General features: G+C 38.5%; 1 protein-coding gene across 1 annotated transcript; it reads left to right on the top strand.

The window, feature by feature from the left end:
• Positions 1 to 201: 201 nt before the first annotated feature.
• LOC134794348 (uncharacterized) lies at positions 202 to 22,753 on the top strand. Its single transcript, XM_063766140.1, has 7 exons — positions 202 to 337; positions 665 to 744; positions 10,000 to 10,157; positions 16,431 to 16,502; positions 21,405 to 21,543; positions 21,763 to 21,881; positions 22,603 to 22,753. Exons 1-7 carry the CDS (start codon positions 285 to 287, stop codon positions 22,744 to 22,746), a joined length of 765 nt encoding a protein of 254 aa, XP_063622210.1. The 5' UTR covers positions 202 to 284; the 3' UTR covers positions 22,747 to 22,753.
• The last annotated feature ends 109 nt before the right edge of the window (positions 22,754 to 22,862 follow it).

Below are 22,862 nucleotides of genomic sequence, written 5' to 3'. Positions count from 1 at the left end.
AGCCACTATCAATTAACATTTCACAGAATATTAGTAAGAAATCAAAATACTGTTGTTGTAGGAGACGGTTGAATTGTAATTCAAACAAAACCGATTGCTCAAGAATCATTTAATATAATGAGCCAGCCAGAGTCTCAGTACATTAGATTAGATGATATAAACTTGTGTATTGCGTATCCGAACTCAATTGGCAAACTGAACTGACATTGACAGGCATTATTTTCTCAGTTCTAGTTATAGTAAATATTAGTGACTCAATTCTGTTCCTTATTTTTTTGCATAATATGTTGTATTTTAGATGTGGGCTGGTAATTTTAGCAACTACATACATTTTGTCGTAAGTATAATCAATATTTCATCTTATATCACTAAATTTGCGAAGAAACAACAATTTATACCAGAAGTGAATGTGCGATGTTTTTTTTTCTTTAATAGTCTGCAATGGAATGTTAAGTACTTTTAATCGTAATTCTTTACGTATTTCGAGTATTAGCAGAACATCAAGTGGTTTTACGGTTTGCTACAAATTAAATACAAATTCAAATAATGTTATTATTACGAACTGCCTAGTTTCTTTACTTAATACTTTCACCTGTTGTGTATTTGTTTAGACTTTTATACTTGTGGCCATATATTGCTTACTTTGAATGTATTTTCTTTGCAGACTTTGTTCCCAGATTACTAAAGATACAAGTTCCTTGGACACAGGATTTGCGTTACTCTATGTGGCCAGCGGAGCTATAGGTAAGAGGCATGTTTATGTGTTATGTAAAAGTTGACGAAATGTTAATGTTACTTAACCATTGCATTCCATTACAACTGAGTCATACTTTGCCATTGCAAGAAAATTTAAGTGGGTTGGAAACTCTTTGGTTAACTTTGGTAATGGTTGTGTGTGTTATTGTATTCAAGGTCTTCAATTATAACTGTTGCATATATTATGAAAATGTTTTCAATGTTAGCTAACCTTTCGCTTAACAATACATTATATTAATTTGTATTCAACATAAGTCATTTCATGGGTGACTTGTTGTCAGTCATTTTACAATATTTTTGTTGTAACAATAATGTCAATAACACTTTAATTTAATTGATAGAAAAAAATAATTTGCTGAAATGCATACTAAAATCCATTGACCCAAAAGTATAACTTTATTAATTTGTTCAGACTTAATTCAATAATTCCACAAAAATATAAATAAATAAATAATAAATAAATATTAGGGGACATCTTACACAGATCAACCTAGCCCCAAACTAAGCAAAGCTTGTACTATGGGTGCTAGGCGACGATATACATACTTATATAGATAAATACGTACTTATATACATAGAAAACAGCCATCACTCAGGAACAAATATTAGTGTTCATCACACAAATAAATGCCCTTACTGGGATTCGAACCCAGGACCATCGGCTTCGCAGGCAGGGTCACTATCCACTAGGCCAGACCGGTCGTCATATAAACAAAACATTTAATATTTGGATGTGTGCCAGTTGCAAACAAAAGATAAAGTACTCAATCCAACCAGATTTTGCTTTGATTGACATTGTGACCAACAATGTGGTACCTTTTGCCTGCAAACATCACAAATATATGCATAATATTCATGATTGTTTTAGTCCATTTTACAGTAAGAAGTAAGAACCTGCTCAATACAGGGTCATTTTTGGACCGTTAGCCATATTGTGCGAGGTGATTAGGTAGGCCATACTCAACAACTTTTTCTATGACCCAACCGCAAATCCCAATAAAAAATTTGGCCTACCCATAGAAAACGTCGTCATCCACTCAACCAAAATCTATGAAACAGCCAAAAAAAATTTTGTGATTTTGGAGTTGGTCCCATAGAAAAAGTTGTTCAGTATGGCCAACCTAATCACCTCGTACAATATGGCTAACGGTCCAAAAATGACTCTGTATGTATGTATGTATGTATGAAGGGATACTAGAGATTCCTATAATAAAAGTAAAATAAAAGCATGTTGGGCCTCTGCCTATTTTTTGAGTTTTACCATAAACCTAGTTATTTTTAGCCTCAGGGGTATCATTGCTAACTCATATAAATTGTTAACAAATGATGAACTGAAGCAGAAGTTACTGCGGGAGAAGCGGGCGAGGTGTTCAAAATTACCTTGACACACTCTTAAGAATAAAGTCGCGTCAAGTTCATTTTGAACACCTGGCCTGCTTAGCACAGGGTGGCCACTTTCTGGAAAACCGGGAAAACCGGGAAAAGTCAGGGAATTTCGCTAGTCATGGAAAAGTCAGGGAATTGTCAGGGAAATTTAATGGAGGTCAGGGAATAAAAATTGTCTCTGTATGTACAGTCGACGTCAAAGATATCTTTACATTTTTCGCCTTGTTTCAAAGGAGTAAGGTGCAAAAGTGTAAACATAAATATCTTTGACGTCGGTACATAATATAAGTACACAATAAAAAAACAAATTATTAATTTTACCATCTCCAAACATTATAAATATCTACTATAGTAGGTAAATGCGATCACTCTATCACATCACACTAATATTAAAGAAAAACGTGTTATAATGACAATGCTGATTAAGGACGAAGTTACGAAGGCTGAAATCATTTGGTGTTTGTATCAAGTACTAAGTCATAGCTAACAAAGGAGCGGTGGACAAGCCGTGGATCTCTTTCCTCTGATGATTCCGGGCTCTGATATCGCAAAAAAAATGCGCTTGCAAAGAACAAAAATAGCCTACACTGTTGTATACGGACGCCATATTTTTTTCGACAATTAAAAGAAGCATGTTCTGATTGTGATGTCGTTACCATAGGCTTTGACGAATCCCTTAATAAAGTTGCTCAGAAAGGGCAGATGGACATCTTTTTCCGTTATTGGGACAATGAGAAAAACCAAGTCCGAAGTAGATATTACGGCTCAGCTTTTCTGGGGCACGCAACTGCTGCTGATTTGTTGGAGGCTTTTCTTGCCACGACTGATGGCAATGACACAAAAAAAATATTGCAGGTTTCGATGGATAATATTTTTTTGCAAGACCTAAAGCCCAAACTCAAAAGTAAGGGCGAAGCAGGTGACCCAATTCTGCTCAACATGGGGAGTTGTGGACTTCATAATCTCAACAATGCGTTTAAAAAATCACTGAAAGCCTCGGGATGGAAGGTTAGCGTTTTTACGTTCTCTATACTACCTATTCTGCTATAGCCCCGCGCGACGTGAAGACTATACAAGGTTTTCAGGCTCGAGTACATTCCCATTAAATTTTTGTGCAGTACGTACGTTGGCTCGAGAACGTTAGCGTTATTGATCGCGCCACTAAAATTATTTCGTATGCTTTGACTAAGGGAATATCTTGTTTCGATCCCGCAATCGCAGTCAATGCAGAATTCCGACGAGAGAGGCTCGATAAAGTGTTGGACATATTTGTCAAAAATAACCGGCTTTCAGGATATGAAGCAGATAACGCCAAAAGTGTCTGCAACATGAATCTAGTATTAAAACTGAATCTGGCATGAGGGTGGGGAGAAGTGACCGAACAGGATAGTCTTATGTATCTTTCAGTAGGAGTAGCAGCGAAAGAGCTATTATTGTTTGTCCTTGTCACAGTCTCACATTTTATTTGTTCCCCACCGTAAATTACGGAGTGACGTCACGGACGGTAACACACACTGTCACACTCGCGGTACTTTATTTGATTAAAATAGTAAACGTGATATTTACCTGCATCCGCAATCATCGCTGTGTGTATCTGTGTTGTCCTAAGCTATGTGAGTGTGCGTGATCCGCGCGCGCTTGTGATAGTGCAATAAAATTGATAGCGACTGTTTACTGTGTAACACTAAGTGACTTTTTTGCGTGTGGGGGTAGGTGCCAATTAAGAAAATACAGCCGTTTATTCAGTAAATAACTTCGAAACTTTTTCTTAAAGAAATACAATTTGGTACTACGACGGCATACACTTATAAACTCTCAATAATACCACCGCAATCGGAATATTATCATTTTATATAAATTATATAGACACTACTTTAATATTAGCGCCATCTAGTGGCTCCCGTAGGAACTTCTCAGCTCTAATCCATAGCGAGCAAAATGGTTGTCTGCGCCGCGGCTTGTGGTAAACCCCTTGGTGCGACAGGTGTCGCTAAGTGCGGCTGCGGCCAATCATACCATAAAGCTTGTGTGGGCATGGGCCAAAATGCGCGTGTCGCAAGCACATGGGCGTGTCCGGCGTGCAAAGCGACGACCCCTCGACGTGACAACTCCGACAATACGCCGGTGAAGCCGAGTGGGGCCGGCGACGACGATGCGCCGTTGGAACTGCAGCCCGATGTCGCTGAGCAGCTGCGCTTGCTTCGTGGGGACTTCGGCGCTGTGCGCGATGAAGTTGCGGGCCTGCGCCAAGAGGTGGCGCGCTTCAATGAGCTCCTTGGTGGTCTTACTGGCCGTCTGGATGTCCTGGAGGAGAAGGTCAGGCGCCTGGAGGAGCGGCCCGTGGAGCTCGTCGACGGTGAGCCAGGAGACAGATCGCCGTCAGGAGCAACGGTGGAGCTGCAGCAGACAGTGGCGCGCCTTCAGCTGGAGCTGAATGACCGCGACCAGGACGCGTTGCTCTCGGACCTCGACATTGGCCACGTTCCGGAGACGAAGGGCGAGAACGTTGTCCACACGGTCACCGTCCTCGCGGCCAGGTTGGGTGTCGCCCTGGAGCAGCGCGACGTGGTGTTCGCCGAGCGAGTCGGGGCGGTGAGCCGGGCCGGAGAAGGGGCCGACAGAGAGGCTGGAGGCCGGCCGCGTCGCGTCGTCGTTAGGCTGGCGCGGCGGCAGCTGCGGGACGAACTGCTGCAGGCCGCCCGCGTTCGGCGGAATTTCACCTTCTCTGTTGACGACTTGCCAGGCCCCCCGCGTCGCGTTTTCGTCAACGAGCGCCTCACACGCACGAACCGCCTCTTGTTCCACAAAGTTCGAGAGCTGTGCAGGGAACATCAGTGGAGGTTCTCGTGGACAAGGCGGGGCCGAGTCTATGCCCGACAAGGCGAGGGAAAGCCAGCTTTCTCCATTCGCTCTGACGCAGACCTGCATCGTGTTTTTGGAGTCAGCACCGTCTGAGGTCTGGGCGGGCGAATTTAGCATATATTGTTTTATCATTACACAATGGGGCGGCAATGTCTGTTTGTTCATCTCATTAATTTTCAGCATTTATATAATTATAAAGTTGTTGATAATCTGCAGGCTCTTGTATCTACGCGACACTGGTTCTGTTACTGTTATACGTTTTGTTAAAGTAACGACATCTGTCTGGTGGTCTGTCTGGTCTGAGGTGTATCTTTATAACTATAGTAGTAAATAAAACACTTAAAATAGGTTTGTACAATGCAGGTTCTCTTGGCACAAATCATGACAATTTCATAGCGGCTGCTACTCGGCAGGATGTTGATGTGTTGGCGATCAACGAATCATGGTTAAGGGCGGGCGAAGAAGGGCGGGCGCCGACACTTCCTGGATACAGTTTCCGGCATATTCCTAGACCGCAGGGCGACCGGTCACGTGGTGGAGGCGTAGGCTTTTATATTAAGTGTAATCTCAAAGCTCGGACCTGGCCTCATCCCGTTGACCCGTTGCATAAGCTGGTGGAGCAGATGTGGATCACGTTTACTCTCAACGGCAAGAAGCTGGCAATTGGAACGGCATACAGACCACCTTGGATGGACCTACAACTATTTTTGGATGCTGTAAGTGACTCGATAAGTTCAATTCGCAGTTATGATAACATAATAATACTGGGTGATTTTAATGTAAATCTATTGAACAGCTCTGACACAAAATGCACTCAATTCCATAATTTTGTTACCAGTTTTGGACTATTTCAATTGGTGTCTCAGCCTACACATTTTACTGACACCAGCCAAACGCTGATCGATATTGTGTGTTCAGACATGCAGGCAAAAAACACTACCATTGATCACGTGGGTTCCCTGTATGGTCACTGCCTTGTGGTTTGCAACTTCAATGTCAAGCGTGAGAAATTAAAGCCTTATCACATTACCTACAGACCTTTTAAGGAAATCTGTGACAAAGACTTAGATGTGGACCTGCGGGACGTGAAGTGGGACTTAATATCAAATCTTGGCAGTATCAATGACATGGTAACAGCATTCAACCAACAAGTACTTAGTATATTTGATGTACATGCCCCTCTAAAAACATCCTTAGTTAAAGTACAATCCCACCCTTGGATTACTGATACTGTCAAGTTCATGATGCGGTTGCGTGACGACGCTGCATCAGACTTTCACAAGAACCAGAATGATGTAAAAAAAAAATACTACAAGGACTTGAAATCTGTTGTGAATAAGGCTCTATATTTTGAAAAAGTGGCTTATTTTAAACAAAATATAAACAATAAAATAAATGACCCAAAAACCTTATGGAAAAACCTGAAATCCACAATATTGCCTAGTAAGAATAATGAATTACCTTCACTTTTCAATAACCCATGTACCTTAAATAAACATTTTCTCGATCTGCCAGGAATTTCAGATGTAACATTGTCACGGCTAACTTTTTTTGAGTTCCATAAGTACAGTGACACAGTTTTCCATTTAAATACAGTTAGTTCTAATGAAATTACTAAAATAATTAGAAGTTTAAAATCTAATGCGGAGGGTGTTGATGGAATAAATTTAAATATGCTTATTTTAACGCTGCCTTACACAATTGACATTATTACTAGTTTAATTAATACATCTATTCTTTCATCCACCTTTCCTGATATTTGGAAGTTAGCAGTTGTAAACCCCTTGCCTAAAATAGCTAACCCATCTGTGATTAAGGACCTTAGGCCAATTAGCATACTACCATGTATGTCTAAAATAATGGAGAAAGTTGTCGGTGCTCAGTTAACCACCTACCTAGAAACCAACAACATTTTGCCGGATGTCCAATCGGGTTTTCGGAAAGGACGTAGCACTACAACCGCTTTACTTGATGTTTCTGACAACATTTTGGATGCTCAGGATAAAGGCATGTGCACTCTTTTAGTGCTCCTTGATTTCTCGAGGGCTTTCGATTGCTTAAATATAAATCTGCTATTATCTAAGTTAACCTACTATGGTTTTGACCAGAAAACTATAAAGTGGTTCCAAAGTTACCTCAGCAATCGGTCACAGATAGTTAAAGTGCGCCTTGGTGATGGTTCCTCCCTTTTTTCAGAAAAAGCAGAGCTTACTAGAGGAGTCCCTCAAGGATCGGTACTTGGCCCGCTCCTTTTTATACTTTATTCTGCTGATATTGTGTCTCACATTAAGCATTGCAAATACCACATATATGCAGACGACATACAGGTCTACATATCATGTAAGCCATCGGAAGTTAACACTGCTATAGAGAAACTCAATCAAGACCTCACGAGTATAGCAACCTGGGCTACAGAAAATTGCCTACTGCTTAACCCAAATAAAACAAAGTACCTTGTCTTTGGCAGCAAGCACCAACTGGCTGGTGTCAGTACTTCAGTAGATGTTATGTTAATGAATGAACCAATTGAGAGGGTGTATGAAGCGCGAAATCTGGGCCTTTTAATGGATTGTGGACTTCGATATGAAAAGCATACCGCAGAGGCTGTAAGAAGTTGCTTCTATAAGCTTAAGGTGCTATATAAAATTCGGCCATACCTAAGCGAAACCTTGCGCATTCAACTGATCGAGTCACTTGTACTATCAAAACTTAATTATATGGATGTTGTAACTGGGCCTAGGCTACTTGCTAAAACAAAAAGACTCATACAACGTGTTCAAAATGCCTGTGCTCGCTTCTGTTTTGATATTCCTTTGAGAGCCCACGTCACTCCGTTTCTTAATAGTCATAAGATCCTCAAAATGCAGCACCGTCGTAAACTTCATTTGGCTTGTTTGCTCTTCGGAGTTCTGAAGTATAAAACCCCTGCATATCTTTGTAACAAGTTATCTTGCATCACGCTCCGCGACCGCCGTAAATGTGGGATTCAATTGTTGACGCCACGCCACGCTTCGGCAGCTTTCCGGGGCAGCTATCGCTATACTGCCTCAAAATGTTGGAATAACGTGCCACCGCCAATGAGGAACCTGCAAAGTATTCATACTTTTAAAACGAAGCTTAAACAGTACATGCTTAGCCACCAACTTAGCCAGGAAACCTGCTTACACGATACAAGCTGCCTGTAGTTTCTGCTTTTACTTACCACTTAGATTACGTTCCCTCTGCATTGCCATAGCACATTACTTTTAAAAAATGTTATTCTCGCCCTCTTGTGACTCTCTATATGTAGTTAAATCTGTATGATCGATAAAATATTGCTTAAACTGCTTTTGTTCGTAACAAATCGACCTGTTTTATTTGTCATTTTAGTTTAGTTTGCGCAGCTGCCGCATGGCGCTAGATGTAATGTCAGGCGTAATGTACGGCCAAGATGAGTTTGACCTGATAATGTAACAGCTGTATTGTACGTAGTAAAACTATACATAGTAATTTATTGTAATGTATTCTTGACTAATTGCTATCTTTGTCTTTTGTATTCTTATTACTATCTTTGTATTTTGTATGTATTAATTTTGTTGTTAATTCTCTTGTTATTCATGTTACCTGTCGTGATTGTTTCACCGGATGGTCTTATCGGAAGATCAGCGCTGGAAGTCGCCAGCAACATGCTGAGGTGAGACCATTTCGTGGCACTTTCTCTTCTTTATGTTTCTCTGTTTAGTATAAGTTTTTATTTTGTGTTTGTGCTTACGAATAAAATTATTTCTATTCTATTCTATTCTTCTATAAATTTAGTATGGATTATGGTGGGCAACAAATGAATTCGGCCAATCACAGTGTCGCATTTGCGTATTTTTTGTCCCTCACGGAGGCACGCGTATACCACTTCTATACGATCCTACCTTCTATGGTCTGCAATGATATTTGTAAATCACCTGAATTTGAGAAATGAATGAAACAATTTTCCATTAAGGATGGTCACCGACTGGATGATGTTTGGCTCGGTTTGATAAAAAAGGAAAATAAAGACATGCAAACTTTAATAAAAATGGTCATGGTGTTATCCCACGGAAACGCTTATAGTGCTGAGCGTGACTTTTCCATCAATAAGGAGATATTAGTGGAAAATCTTTCGCAAGAGTCTATAATTGCGCAAAGACGCGTTTATGACGCTATATCCTAGAGTCGGACCAAGAAAAGTCGGCAGCGCATTTGATAGCCCACGCAGTGCAAGTGTTATTTATACGTCATAATTTCATAGAAGTTTGACGTTTAAAATAACACTTGCACGGCGTGGGCTATCAAATCCGCTGCAGACTTTTCTTGGTCTGACTCTACCACGGCGGTATAGACAAAATAAATATTGAAAAAAAAAGATCCACGCGGCTCGATTATATTATATGATACATTTAATATCCAATAAATTCAGTAGTCAGAGGTACCTACTGTTTCAATTGGTTTTTCCTGTATACCTAGCTTTTAACAATAATGGTCAAAAATTAAATTAATTATTGGGTAACTGTAAGAACTGTCTGATAGCAAATTACAATTTTTAAATGCAATGAAACAGTACAAAAACGTCACCTGAAGTAGGATGTGAACCCACGACTTCCGTCTAACTATACTTTCGCTCTTACCAACTGAGCTATTCAGATACTACCTCTTATTATTTACGTTTTTGTATTATTTCATTGTATTTATAAATTGTGATTTGCTAGCAGATAATTCTGCAAAAGCGCAAAAATGTATTCCAATTATATATTTTATATTTATTACATTTAAGATTATGGTCAGGGAAAAACTTGAAAAAACGCCTGGAAAACCGGGAAAAGTCAGGGAATTTTAGTTGTAGGAAATAGTGGTCACCCTGTTAGCAACTTCTGCTGCTGACTGTACATATGTATTACAGAACCGAATCATATTAAGAGTGTTGACCTTACAAAATGTCATTACCTACTAATTCCATCATGTTTGTGTGCTAACAATTTTTTTCAGCTGGCAAAATCATCTATGACCGTTACCGGCAGATCCACATACTAGGCTCACTAACACCCAACCCAAACGTGACTTCCTTTGCAAATAAGATATCTTCCCTCTCGGCCTCTCTCCTGTCGTTGGGCTTCCTGGTTTATCTGTTTCTATTTTTATTGAAGGTAACTAACATTCATATTTAATTATATCATATTTACAGTACTCATAGTCTACCTACGTACCTACAGAATAAGGGCACATACGCACCTGCGGTTTAAATCGCGCCGGCGTGCCGCAATGTCGTTTTTATTATGCAACAGCGAGTGATCATACGATTTGGTTCGGAGGAGAGCTTGAGGCCCGCTCGTTGCGATGCGGTCATAGAACAGTCGTCATCAGATATATTGGAGCGACCAAGGCGCTCACAAATATCTGAACACGCCTCTATTGTCAAGGCGTTAGAGTGCGTGTTCAGATATTGTGAACACCTTGGCCGCTCTGATATAATATATCTGGTGGCGACTGTACAGGCCTAAAAGCGGCCGTAGTTTAATTGCAAGTGTGTATGAGCCCTTACCTGAGAATTCATACTTATTGCAAAGAGATAATAAGGTCTACTAATGTTCAGTTCAGTGTTGCTGTTTGTGCTTTAGTATGAATTTTATGAAATGATTTTTAGGCTCGGGCCCTAATTTGTTAAAGAAAAGCCTTTGTTACTTTTATCAGTGGGGAGACACTCCTGACTTCAGTCGAACTCGGCTCCGTTCGGCTCACCATTGCTCCAACTGCTCCAAGCAATTATTAGGGTTGGCACCACTTGACTTTCATTTTGCATGCACGACCACAGATAAGATAATGGCTTGAATTTTGAAAACCCTAAATAGCCAAAAGGGATAGCATGATTCGAACTACTGTCACAGAATAATTAATAGTACTACCGTACAGAAAGGAAACTTCCTACAAAAACGGAGTTTGACAGCGGTTCAGGGTCGAATCATGCTGTCCCTTTCTAATATATGGCACTATTCCTTTCGGCTATTTAGGGTTGTCAAAAATCAAGTGATTATCTTATCTGTGGTCGTGCACGCAAAAGGAAGTCAAGTGGTGCCAACCCTAATAATTGCTCGGAGCAATGCTGAGCCGAGTGGAGCCGAGTTTGACCGAAGTCAGGAGTTTCGCACCCCTGCTACTGTCAAAACTTCGGGTTTGTAGGGAGTGTCCTTTCTGTACGGTAGTACTATTATTTATTCTGTGCTTTTATGAAGAGCGGTGAGCTCCCGTCTTGATGGCACGTGTTAAAGCAACAATGTCTTTAATAAGCATCTATCGTCATAGTATTAAGGTTCAAATTTATGTAACAGCTTATTCGAAACCCAATCAGCCACGCGGGTAGCAAAAACAAGTAGTTTGGAGACCCCTAGCATAAACTGACATTTGTTTATTTTAGAGTAGGGTACGTACCTAACTGCTAAGTAAATACCTACTTATATGGTTTCCGTACATCGGGGTTTACTAAGTGAGTATCATAATGCTAAGTCGCTAACTAGAATTTAATCTATAATCCTGTTAGAATGTGTTTACACTTACTTACACTACAATACTTTCGCTCACATTGGTGTCACACTAAGCCCAGTCATTTTATTGTTTTACTAAACAATAAATAGGCTTATTATTAGTGGTAAATTATTATTTTCATCTACAAGCAGTAAAAAGTGAAGTGCAACTCAAGTGCAAGTATCTGCGTATATCGAAACTTTGGCCTAATGATTGACTGGTAGAGAACATGGTCTAATAAAACATGGTCTTCTATTCCCAGAGTGACACGGGCCTACGTCACAATAACATTGCCACTTTATTTCAACATAACATGTTACATGGGTACATTATACCTATGGTTAATAAGTTAAAATATTTCTTTATAATTTTATAATTTTCATTTATATGCCCAACTAGCAAAATAGTCGTATAAGAATTGATTTACTCAGCCTGTAATCGTATAACAGCCGAGTTACGGTTGTTGAAACACCAATATATCGTATAATAGCGGTTAACTCGACTATTTAGCAATTTTCGCTAATTAGTGCTATAATCATGTCGTATAAACGTTTATAGCACTATCTTTTAGCACTTTTATTCCACCTTTTAATAAATGCTGAGTTAGCGCTACTAAATCACTTTTATTCCGCATAATTGTTCTATTAAAATCATATAACAGCTATAGAATAGCTAATTGTCTGAATAAGGCGCTTTAATACAACTGTTACTCAATTCTCTTCTCTGTTGCTATAAAAGCTTATTAAAAGCAATCCAATAACCATTTGGCAACAATGCTGCTGTAACAGCGCGCTTATATCATAATTCGGGTAATGGGGTTCAAACCGCTGTTATAGGAGCTGAAGTGTATTTACAGGTTTTATTCAAAATGTATTCAGCTTAGAGTACTTTTAAAGAGTTTTGAACTACATTAACAGCACAAGTCAGCCATGTTGTCGTTTCAATATAGTCCGGTGGCCAACTGCATGAAACCCTACCTGATAAAAAAATAGAAAAATCCTACTCTGTAGGGGTAGCTGACTTTTAGTAGCATCAACTGCTCTTGGTCGGCCGCGGCTTAATTTGGCAAATTTTGCGCAAATGGCAAAATAGTGGCACAAAAATTCATCAAAAAAAACCCCATCGTATAATAGAATTGAGGACAGCAAAACAAAAGTGGTCAGCTACATCCTGTGTTGGCAGGTTCCTGTGTCCTACCGAATTTGTGGTACAACGTGACAGCTACAATTTACCTCATCGAAAAATAGAATGAAAAAAACTGATTGTAATACCTACATTAAATTTGTTGACGTATGTCTTGGTCGGTCTCACCTTAGCCTGGCAGCTTTTGCAGTCCGTCCGCATTAAAAAAATGTCAATGGCAGCTATCCTACCATACAAGTGACATTCTATTTTTCGATGAGGTAAATTGTAGCTCACTTGGTACCACAAATTCGGTCGGACACAGGAACCAGCCAACACAGGATGTAGCTGACCACTTTTGTTTTTTGATGAATATTTGTACCACTTTTTTGCCACTTGCGCAAAATTTGCCAAGTTAAGCCACGGCCGTCCAAGAGCAGTTGAAGCTGCTAAAAGTCAGCTACCCCTACAGAGTAGGATTTTTCAATTTTTTTTATCAGGTAGGGTTTCATGCAGTCGGCCACCGGACTATAAATCCATAAACATGGCGACATCATGTGCTATAAGTGTAGCAGTAAACGCAGTTACTCGACTTATAGTCGAATTAATGAGATATAAGAGAAACTAGATCGTGTAAGCAAATTTTTACTTATTTTAATTAATATTTTTTTATTGAAATTTAAGAAAATAGACGGCCCATGAATATATATGAACCAGTGCCTTTGGTTTTATCAATAAAGTATTTTTCGCGCTAGGTTTTACTGTGTTACGTGTACTTACAGACAGTAAAAACTTATGTACACAATCACGGTAAAAATAAATGTCATGGATGACAGCAGTAAAAAAATACTTAAGTACCTTTTTGTTTTATTAGACACGTGAAGCCGATTTTAGGCCTCAAACATAATAAAATAATTGTAATATAATCGCTTACCTGAGATCGTTTTTAGCACATATTAGTTGAATAAAAGCATTTACTGCACTCTTACACATTTAAAATGCCGAGTAAAAGCAATTCGGCTACTTTTACGAAACATTTTTGCTGAGAAAAAGCAGTGCGGCTGCTTTTATAGAACACTTTCACTGAGTAATAGTAAATTGCTAATGTTTATAGAACAAATAGTCGAATAAAAGCACTATCGTTGCTATTAAAACACCAGAAGCGCTTTTATCCACTTTTACTCAACTCTTGCAGCATCGATTTGCTTCTTATACAGCGCTTACTCGATTTTTATAACACTTTTAGTCTGTATAAGTGCGCCTTTTCGCGTTGAGTAAACGCTTACAGGACTTTTATTCGACTGTTTTTACACCTTTTATAGCACCAAAAAGCGAAAATAAAAACGTGCTCTCAACTTTTATAGCACATAGATTTGCTAGTTGGGTGTATTTTATCTTAAATTTTACAATAACACGTCATTTTTAATTATTCGTTAGCAATATCTTCCGATTCACGAAAGAAATTTCAGACGTTCGGGTAATTCTGTTTACATTACTGGCAACACAGGATAGCGCTGTCATATTTGACAATTCGGATCTAGATAACTTCATGCCCTGACCGTCATCCTTGTCGAACGCGTGTTAATTGTTATTTCCTTCTCGCTCAGTGTCAGCAGTCGCAGTGTTTTCCAAACTTTTCACGTCGTAAGCTTGGTAATTAATGTGTAACTGTGAATTAGTTTTTCAAACGTTTGTCTTGTACAGATAAATAAAGTTTAATATAATACATTAGATTTGTTTTATTTTGCTATGTTTCTACATGAATAACTTAAAATGAATGCCGTTAAAATAATTTTCACCGTTGGTTAAAATTCTCCCACATTTTAAAGTTTGAGAACCTGTAAACAGCATGAGGACGTAGGCCCGTGTCAGTTAGGTCATACGCGAATCTCGGAATGGAGTACCAGGCGGAGTATATTATTATACCATGGTAGAGAATGCCTTATGGCGACAAGTCCGCCATTTATCTCATTCTATTGCGGACGGATATAGTATATTATACTGTAATTAATACAATTATGATTATCATGTATTCAATTCACCAATCACACTAGAAAATTGGAATAATACATAATTTCCGTTTCACCATAGGTACTCGCACAGACTTAGGTACTCGTGTAATAATTAATAGGCCAATCATAATTGCATCAATAAATTGCTCTGATAATTAGTTTAAGATGATGTTTGTTCTTGATGAAAGTGCTTGTTGTTAAACCTACTTTAATAAATAATAAATATATAATATCTTGGTATTATAAAACCGCGATTAGAATACTATATAATAGGTATATATTATAGAATTAATGTGTAAAATACTTACTTCAGCACGAAGAAGTTTTACCTAAAGCTTGGAAAAAACATCAAATTCATTTTATAGTTATTGTGTTTCAAATATTGAATTACATCGAAGATAACTTCCCGGCACTTATCGATTAAAATATTTCAAAGCATTTTCCACGTATCTGCCTGCCTTAAAAAAAATAAAAACAATCGGTCTACGAGAAAAACAACTATAAAATACGGAATCCTAAAAACAAATATCTCTGATGAAACCTCCTCCTTTAAGTCAATTAAAAATGGAAATAACTCTTTTGCATGAGAGTGGCGTATTTGCTTCAATGGTATGAAATGAATCAAATGAATAACGGAACATCTTAGCTTCGCAGTTAAAATTCGCGTGTTCGTAATGGCCTTCAGAACACGCGACCAGTTATTAGGTATATCTGATATATCTCGAATCTCAAACATCCCGATTGGATCGAAAAACAACAGCTAATTAAGATATTTAAGATCTATCGACTTTCTTTTCTCGACTGAAATGCTAAGGCTATTCATGGTATAATAATATACTCCGCCTGGTACTCCATTCCCGTCTTTTCTAGGTCACCTAACTGACACGGGCCTACGTCATCATGCGACAGTGCTATATGATAATATGCGATAGCGCTATATATAGCGGCCATGTTGTTGTGACGTAGGCCCGTGTCACTCTGGGAATGGAAGACCATGTTTTATTAGACTATGAGGCTATTCACACATTGACAACGCCTGCCGCGATGAGCGACTGATTTTAGGCCTAGTACATATAGACAGCATGCGTCAAAGGCTCCGGCTCCGCTTGCAGTACATTGCTTGCGTTGCATAGGTACTCGGAACGTATGCGGCACGCATTGCAAAAGATGAACCGATCAATTTTGCTCATTATCCATATATATACCTGTAACATAAATTTAATGTAAATGTCCCGATCATAAACACTGTCCCAATACTTACCTACCACTTTCTATCTTAATGAGGTTGGCAACTGTCAAAGGTTTGCATAGATGGCGCCATCATAGCTTGCCCCTTTCTCTATTTTTGTTCAGTGAGATTTGGCTTAAAGGGCATGGCATAATATTCCATTAAAAAACAGACAAGGCAAGCTATGCTGGCGTCATCTGCTAAATACTTCGACCGGCCAACCGACCCCATTCCAAGCAAAAAAGGTGGCAAACGGGCTGTAAACTATTGGAGTAAGGCTGCCAAAGACTAGGTTTACCTTAAGGGGCCCACTGATTAACAGTCCGCCGGACGGTATCGGCCTGTCAGTTGTTCGGAACTGTCAAAATTTTGTTCTAACTGACAGGCCGATACCGTCCGGCGGCCTGTTAGTCAGTGGTCGGCTTTACGTTTTTTTAATGGTTAAATTCAGTCTACTTAATTACTTACATATAGTGCAGAAATAGACGGTTTCGCGATGTTAAAAGTTGTGTTATTAACGGATTTGTTTTGTGTTCCAGGTTGATAGTTATGGCCTGACGGCGCTGAGTATTTTTATATGCGGATTCGGCACGTTGTACATATGGATGCAGGTTAGTTATTGCTTTATCTACTTATTTATTATTATACTCTGTATCTTTAGGTATTTAAATAAAAGTAAACAAAATCCACCCTCAAATGGCTACTTAAAGTGGGTAGATGAAAACATTCCATGACCAAATAATATAGGTTAAAGTCAGGTCGTTCAGTGACTGATCCAGGCGCTTTTGTATTTGGTTGGTTAACCAATAAATGTTATAACTACCCGAAAATGTACACATTGTTTGTTTACTTTTATTTAAATACCTAAACATATAGACATAAGAGTCTGGTTTACTAATTTACTTAGGAGGATAAGTACTTAAGTTATGTAACTAAACATTTATATGTGTTTGCATTTAATGTAAGCCCGTATTTCAATGGGGTTGGATGGAGGAAGCTTTTCATAGATGGTACTATTATAGGTTGCCCTGTTAATCCAACTAAGTTACAATTTGTTTTTTCCTTTGGAGTTTTATGACCCGGACGCTAGCCCTTTTAAGCCAACAAAGCTAGAAACAGGGGAAACCTTTGCTGGCGCCATCTATGTCTTTGACAGTTGCCAACCTAATTGCCAGGTTTATTTAAGGCGACGGTAGCGGTGGGTAAAATTTCAGATTCTGTCAATTTACCCCATTTCACACACAAGCGCACTTCACGCACACTACCTCACTTTACTGGGACAGGTCAGTGACCCATCATGTTTTTTTTAGATTGGACTTTTAGTTTAGTATTGACCACTAGCCTCCTTTGAGGGTAAAAGCGTTCCATTGAAAGATGAAAGAGAAACAATGCATTTAATCTTGCTTTCCTTGTCTGTTCATGTCACACGTGACGTACTTACCTATTTAATTAATTTGATTGTTGACTGTTTTACTACCTAATATTGCTTTGTCGAGATACGCGTTTTGTACAATTAAAGCGAATAAAACAAGATGTCATTAAGTCAGATGTAAAATGTTATTTACTACTCTATACGGTTTTTCATAAGGTGCAAAATCCATTCAATAGGAATTTAAATAAATAAAGTTTCAGCAGGGTGGCAATTCCATTTTGGCGGATAAAGCGAAACAGAATAGTTCTATCGAACCTGCTTACAAATTTTCACGAGAATCAGTTGAGAAATGTGATCTGCAAAGGAGAACATACAAAAGCATTTTTGCCCAAGCTGAAACGGAGACCTTTGCTAATGCTCGGCCAATGATGGTTTAGGTACACCTATAAAAAATGGTTGTCCCTGCTGTAATTTTAATATCTTTATATTTCAACGGTATAGTTTTGCCTTCAAAAATAATCGGTATCGCTAAACAATAGCGGTACCTTACTACTTATACGTTCACGAAATCGGTATCTGCATAACTTGATTGTTAGTAAACTAACCTGAAAAATAATCTCAAAATCACCGAAACATTTATGTACAGTCACCTGCAATAATATGTTACGTCATTAGCGCCAACTTTGCCTCCTTTTTGCCCAAAACGACAATTTTAAACAAATTCGTTAATGTAGAAAAAATTATAATAGTTATGGCCACCCTGCTATTTTTAGTAGAAAATAGGTTATATTTCTGACAAAACTATATACCAAACTTGTGCATAACTTGACTTGGGAATTTAGAGTTTGAGCGAGTTGTCTAATATAGGGTATATTTCGGCGGGCAAAAAATTGATAAATAATGAATGCAAGTAGAAAAAATTGAGAACCCTTTGACAAATATTTCCGGGTTTGAGTTATAACACATGAAGCATAGATTATGTCTATTGAGATTTAAACTAAAAAGGCCTAAATACACAAAAGTTTTAGCGGTGGGCAAAGTAATCCGGTAATTTGGCATCTATACCAACATTGCCCACCACCAAAAACGGATTAGGGTTGTCACTTTCATCTAATTTACCCAACTTCGCAAGTAAAAGAAGGTTATGTTTGTACACTAAAATAAGTTTATAAATATATACTGTATTTAATTTGTCTTACTATCCTTTATTTAGATGTTTTATCCCGTTAACGAATGAAAAACACAACAAAAATCATATTTTTGGCCATTAAACTATTGTAACAGATTTTCTCAAAAGTGACAACCCTAGCCTTTGTAAAATGCTTAGGCGAGCCTTATTTGGAAATGGGCAAAAACGGGTAGGCAACATTGCCCAGCAAATTTATTTTAAAGTTTTTACACTTATCGCTAAGTTATTAACAGGGAATAAAAGTTAATAACATGCCCAAAACCTTTAAGTGATCCTTAGACATCATCATCATACGAGCTGTATTTGAATACCAAATTGACGTGGGCAATGTTGGCGAAAACCCCGGATATCTATGCCCGCCCTCTAAAACGCAAAAAAATGAGTAAAAACACGATAAAAAATATTTTTTCTTTCAAATAAACTGATGCGTTTGATCACAATGGACGTGCTGAGCAAAAAAAGTCATAGGATGTGATGTTTTTTGAGAAATTCGTTTTAAAAATTAAGCGGGCAAAGTTGGTGATAATGACGGTACCTACTCTTCGAAGGCCGCAAAAATATGTGACATGGTCTTATGGTTCTACAAATAAGATCGTGTCAGATATTTTTGCGGCCTTCGTTGTGTAACATAAATTGCAGGCGACTGTACATTTGGAATAATTATTTTATTTAGTTTCAACAAAAGTTTCAAGTTTAGTACGAAAATACTTCAGATATGCAATATGCACAAAATGTAGACCTAATCGAAATAAAACATTGCTTTTTATAGGTAATTTATAAAACATTCGATACATAGGTATACATAACAATAACTAGAGCGCTATTGGCCTGTAAGCTTCATCTCGGTCTCCAAAGCCGCAAAAACTCGCTAGTACTTAGTGCTGGTCTAGCCGTTATTTTTTCTTGAAGATTTTCAGAGAACAGCACGTACACGCATTATACATATAGACGGAACGAACCGCATAATCATTATCATTTATTCGTCGCAATCCATGGTATTACAGATCTAGGTACAAGACTTTCAGGTATTACTTATACGAATTACATAACTCTTTCTGTTAATAGGCATTATTTTAAGATAAAAGTTCTATAATATAATACAAGATTACAATTGTCATCAAAATTCATTGACGTACAGAAGTCAAATACGTTTTTAAACTGACGCAAAATGATACCAGCATAATAAAAATTGATCCCAATCAGTAAAGATGAGTCTTTAAACTTTTTTCATTTTAAGCGAGTTTTGAAGGAACATAATACTTAAATTCGACTGTAATCGTATTGTTTTAAGATAGTTTACTGCGGTTTTCAACCATTATAACAGCAAATCAAATTTAAATGAGACGCGAGCTGATATTTATGTACCCTATTTTTTGAAATACAATTTATCTACTGGTATACTTTCTCGTGTGCGTATATGATTTAATGTCAATATAATTGTCAAAAGCAAGAAAATCAAGCTGTCATTTTCATTTGAAGAAGTACACGTGTGCTCCGGTGTAGCCCCAACGGGCATCTGACTTGAAGAAGAATTTTGAGTGATGTCGTCAATGTATGGTAATTGTTCGAAAGTTTACATTTGAGATTGAATTTCTGTGTTGTCTTTGTGAGTAAAAATATAAATCGATAATAAATTGGTAGCTGAATTATCTAGCTTTCAGAATCATATAATAATTCAATTACTGTCAAAGACAAAATTGTTTTGCTTCTGTCTCAAACGGAACTCCATATTTTGATTTTTTGATACTTTTAGTGTCGATTTGTAGAGAAGAACAGCAAATTAAAAATACAATGGCATGAAGAGTCGGTACACGGTTTCTTCGTGAACAAATTTACGTGTAATTTAATGCAATTATTAAACATTTATTGAACAAATTATGGTTACAAAGTGAGGTCTAAATCGAAAACGTCATATACCGGCCCCTTAAGTACCTAAGTATATGTGTTGTATTGACACTACGATTTAAAGCAAACTTTCCATCAAAATAACATCCATCTACCAAAGTAAGTTTTGAATGAGATCCGACAGTACTATGAAGCAACACGATTGGATGATAATCAAAGTAGAAAACCAACTTTATCCCTCATAATTATAAAGTCTATACTTCATTGCATCGTCTATTTTTTTCTATTATGGCGAAGCCCATGCCATTGCTCTGTTATGTCACGTTTACACCGTCCGACTTATCGCAGCATATTTTTTATCGCGTGCAAGGTAATTTGACTGACCCATTGGCCTACATGGTCAAGTGGCTTGACTCCCCTATAAGAACTCTGCTATTGCTCTTAATATATAATACATAATAGGATGGTATTACAAGTTATAAACATGCAATGTTGGTAATCGTAATTATGTTTAAAAAAAACCGTATGAGATTTTTTGTTATATGCCACGGTGGTGTGATAAATATATTGCGCGATTTTTTTTAAACTATCAGCGATATTCATGATATACAGGGTGTTTTTTCAACCCTTACTCATATCCTATGGCGATGTGAATAAATACAGCACGTCGACTTACCTCGGAATCACGAAGAAAATGGGCTAGGTATCCCATAAGCAAAACCAGCGGCAGCCATAACCATTGCGGAGCTTCGCAGATGTTTGCCCTTGTCTTTTCTGCTAAGTGAAATAATATCTGCTTGGGATTTTGCACGAGGCTGTTTTTGGGGGATGATCACCTAGCACAGCGGTCGGCAACCTTTTAGCAGCCAAGGTCCACATAGTAGTTAACGAAGTTGGCGCGGGCCGCACTTTGTTAATATTTATGACTTTATGAGACATTGTCGTTTGTCAATATTACATACAAAATAGCCAGGAAGGCTCGCGAGCCGCAAGTGAGAGATTCGCAGGCCGCCGACCGCTGGCTGAATGAATCACCATAATTCTTGCATTTGCTCAAGTGAGAAAACCATTTAAGCCAAACTATATCTACGTTACGTTACTTTTCAGAGCCTGATCACGACATACCTCTCGACGTTGTACTACGACAAGGGTCTAACGACTCTCCGACAATACCTCGCCAACGTGAGCTTCCTGGTTTTACTTGTTATGGCGATATTCGGCACCCTCGTCTCCGTTCTACCTAAAGGTACGTTTATAAGTTATAACCAGTTATCAACGATGATAGCTTAATAGAGGTAGTTTTGCTAATGATTCTGTACGTTTCATGGAGTTTTTACGTACGTTTCATGGAGGTATTGGGATATAATCCCAAAAGCTCCCTGGCAATGGGAATGCAGTTATTTTTTTGGCAACCCTGTATATTTTTTTATGAACAGTACTAATTTAAAATTTATATTGTTTGCAGGTGGAACGCGCGGAGTGCACGCCTGTCTTGTTGTCACTTCCATGTGTAGTTACGTGTTGACTGCTATATTTTGCGTCTTTATACTGTCTTTTGAAAAAGAATACGAATATTTTTCTGATGTAAGTATGATTTGATTCTTTATAGATTCTTCAGTTCAACTCCCACTACTTTTGCCATATAACTCCGACTTGCAGGCGTTTGATTTTTGTTATATATTTTATATGAAATTCTGTGCCGCGATATCGCGACGGTGGGAGGCAGAGGAAATTTTTCTACCGACGCGATATCACAAAAGGTGGGAGTTGATAAGCCAATTCATAGTGGTTGCGATAAAGAAAATCGATTTTGACTGGCTCATACCTATTGCCAGCGAAGTAACTTTAGTTCTGAATAGGTAATGGGTATGAGTGTGGTATAGGCGGCTTAGGCCCACTTGCACCATCTCAATAACCCGATGCGGTCAAATTGTACTGGTAATCATGGTAACTCCAGGTCTAACCGGTTAATCCCAGGTTAGTGGAATGGTGCAAGTGGGCCTTAGGATTGTAAACTGAAAAACTACTTGAGTTGATAGTTCGGCCAATGGGGTTGGCAACTGTCAACGGTTTGCATACATGGCGCCATCATAGCTTGCTTAAAGAGCTGGCATCCAGGCCATAAAATTCCATAAAAACTCTAGGTGTTTGACAGGGCAAGCTATGCTGGCGTCATCTGTAAAATACTTCGACCGGCCAACACCATTGCATAATTCCATAGATAAATGTTCTACCTCATCACCGAATCGTCACGCACATGGTTTTTGTCTACATTATTTTACTTACCTTTAATTTAAATTTCCAGGGTTTACGTTCGGAGATGCTGCTAGACGACGCTTGTTCAGTAACAAGCGGGTCTTTCTCGGACATTAGCATATTTGGGACCCAACAATCGAACTCCAGTACAAGCTTCATAAAGGGTAACTCGGGCTCCGCCAAGACATCCTGACCCGCGGCCGTGCCGCCCGGCACGATACTAACCACAGCGCCCCCTCTCATATACGGCAGCTTTGGTAAAACTAAAATTAATCTAGTTAAGAGTGTTGAAGAAAAAAATGAACTTTT

Source organism: Cydia splendana, chromosome 10 (genome assembly GCF_910591565.1).
Source record: "Cydia splendana chromosome 10, ilCydSple1.2, whole genome shotgun sequence".
NCBI lineage: Eukaryota > Metazoa > Arthropoda > Insecta > Lepidoptera > Tortricidae > Cydia > Cydia splendana.
Note: the sequence above shows the minus strand (reverse complement) of the source record. Positions and strands in the feature narration are given on the sequence as shown.

Bases quoted from the DNA above. Each gene is read 5' to 3' on its own strand.
- LOC134794348 (XM_063766140.1), top strand. From the start codon at position 285: ATGTTGTATTTTAGATGTGGGCTGGTAATTTTAGCAACTACATACATT. The intron at 10,158-16,430 runs GTAACTAACATT...TTTGTGTTCCAG, and splicing joins TGTTTCTATTTTTATTGAAG to GTTGATAGTTATGGCCTGAC. The intron at 16,503-21,404 runs GTTAGTTATTGC...GTTACTTTTCAG, and splicing joins CGTTGTACATATGGATGCAG to AGCCTGATCACGACATACCT.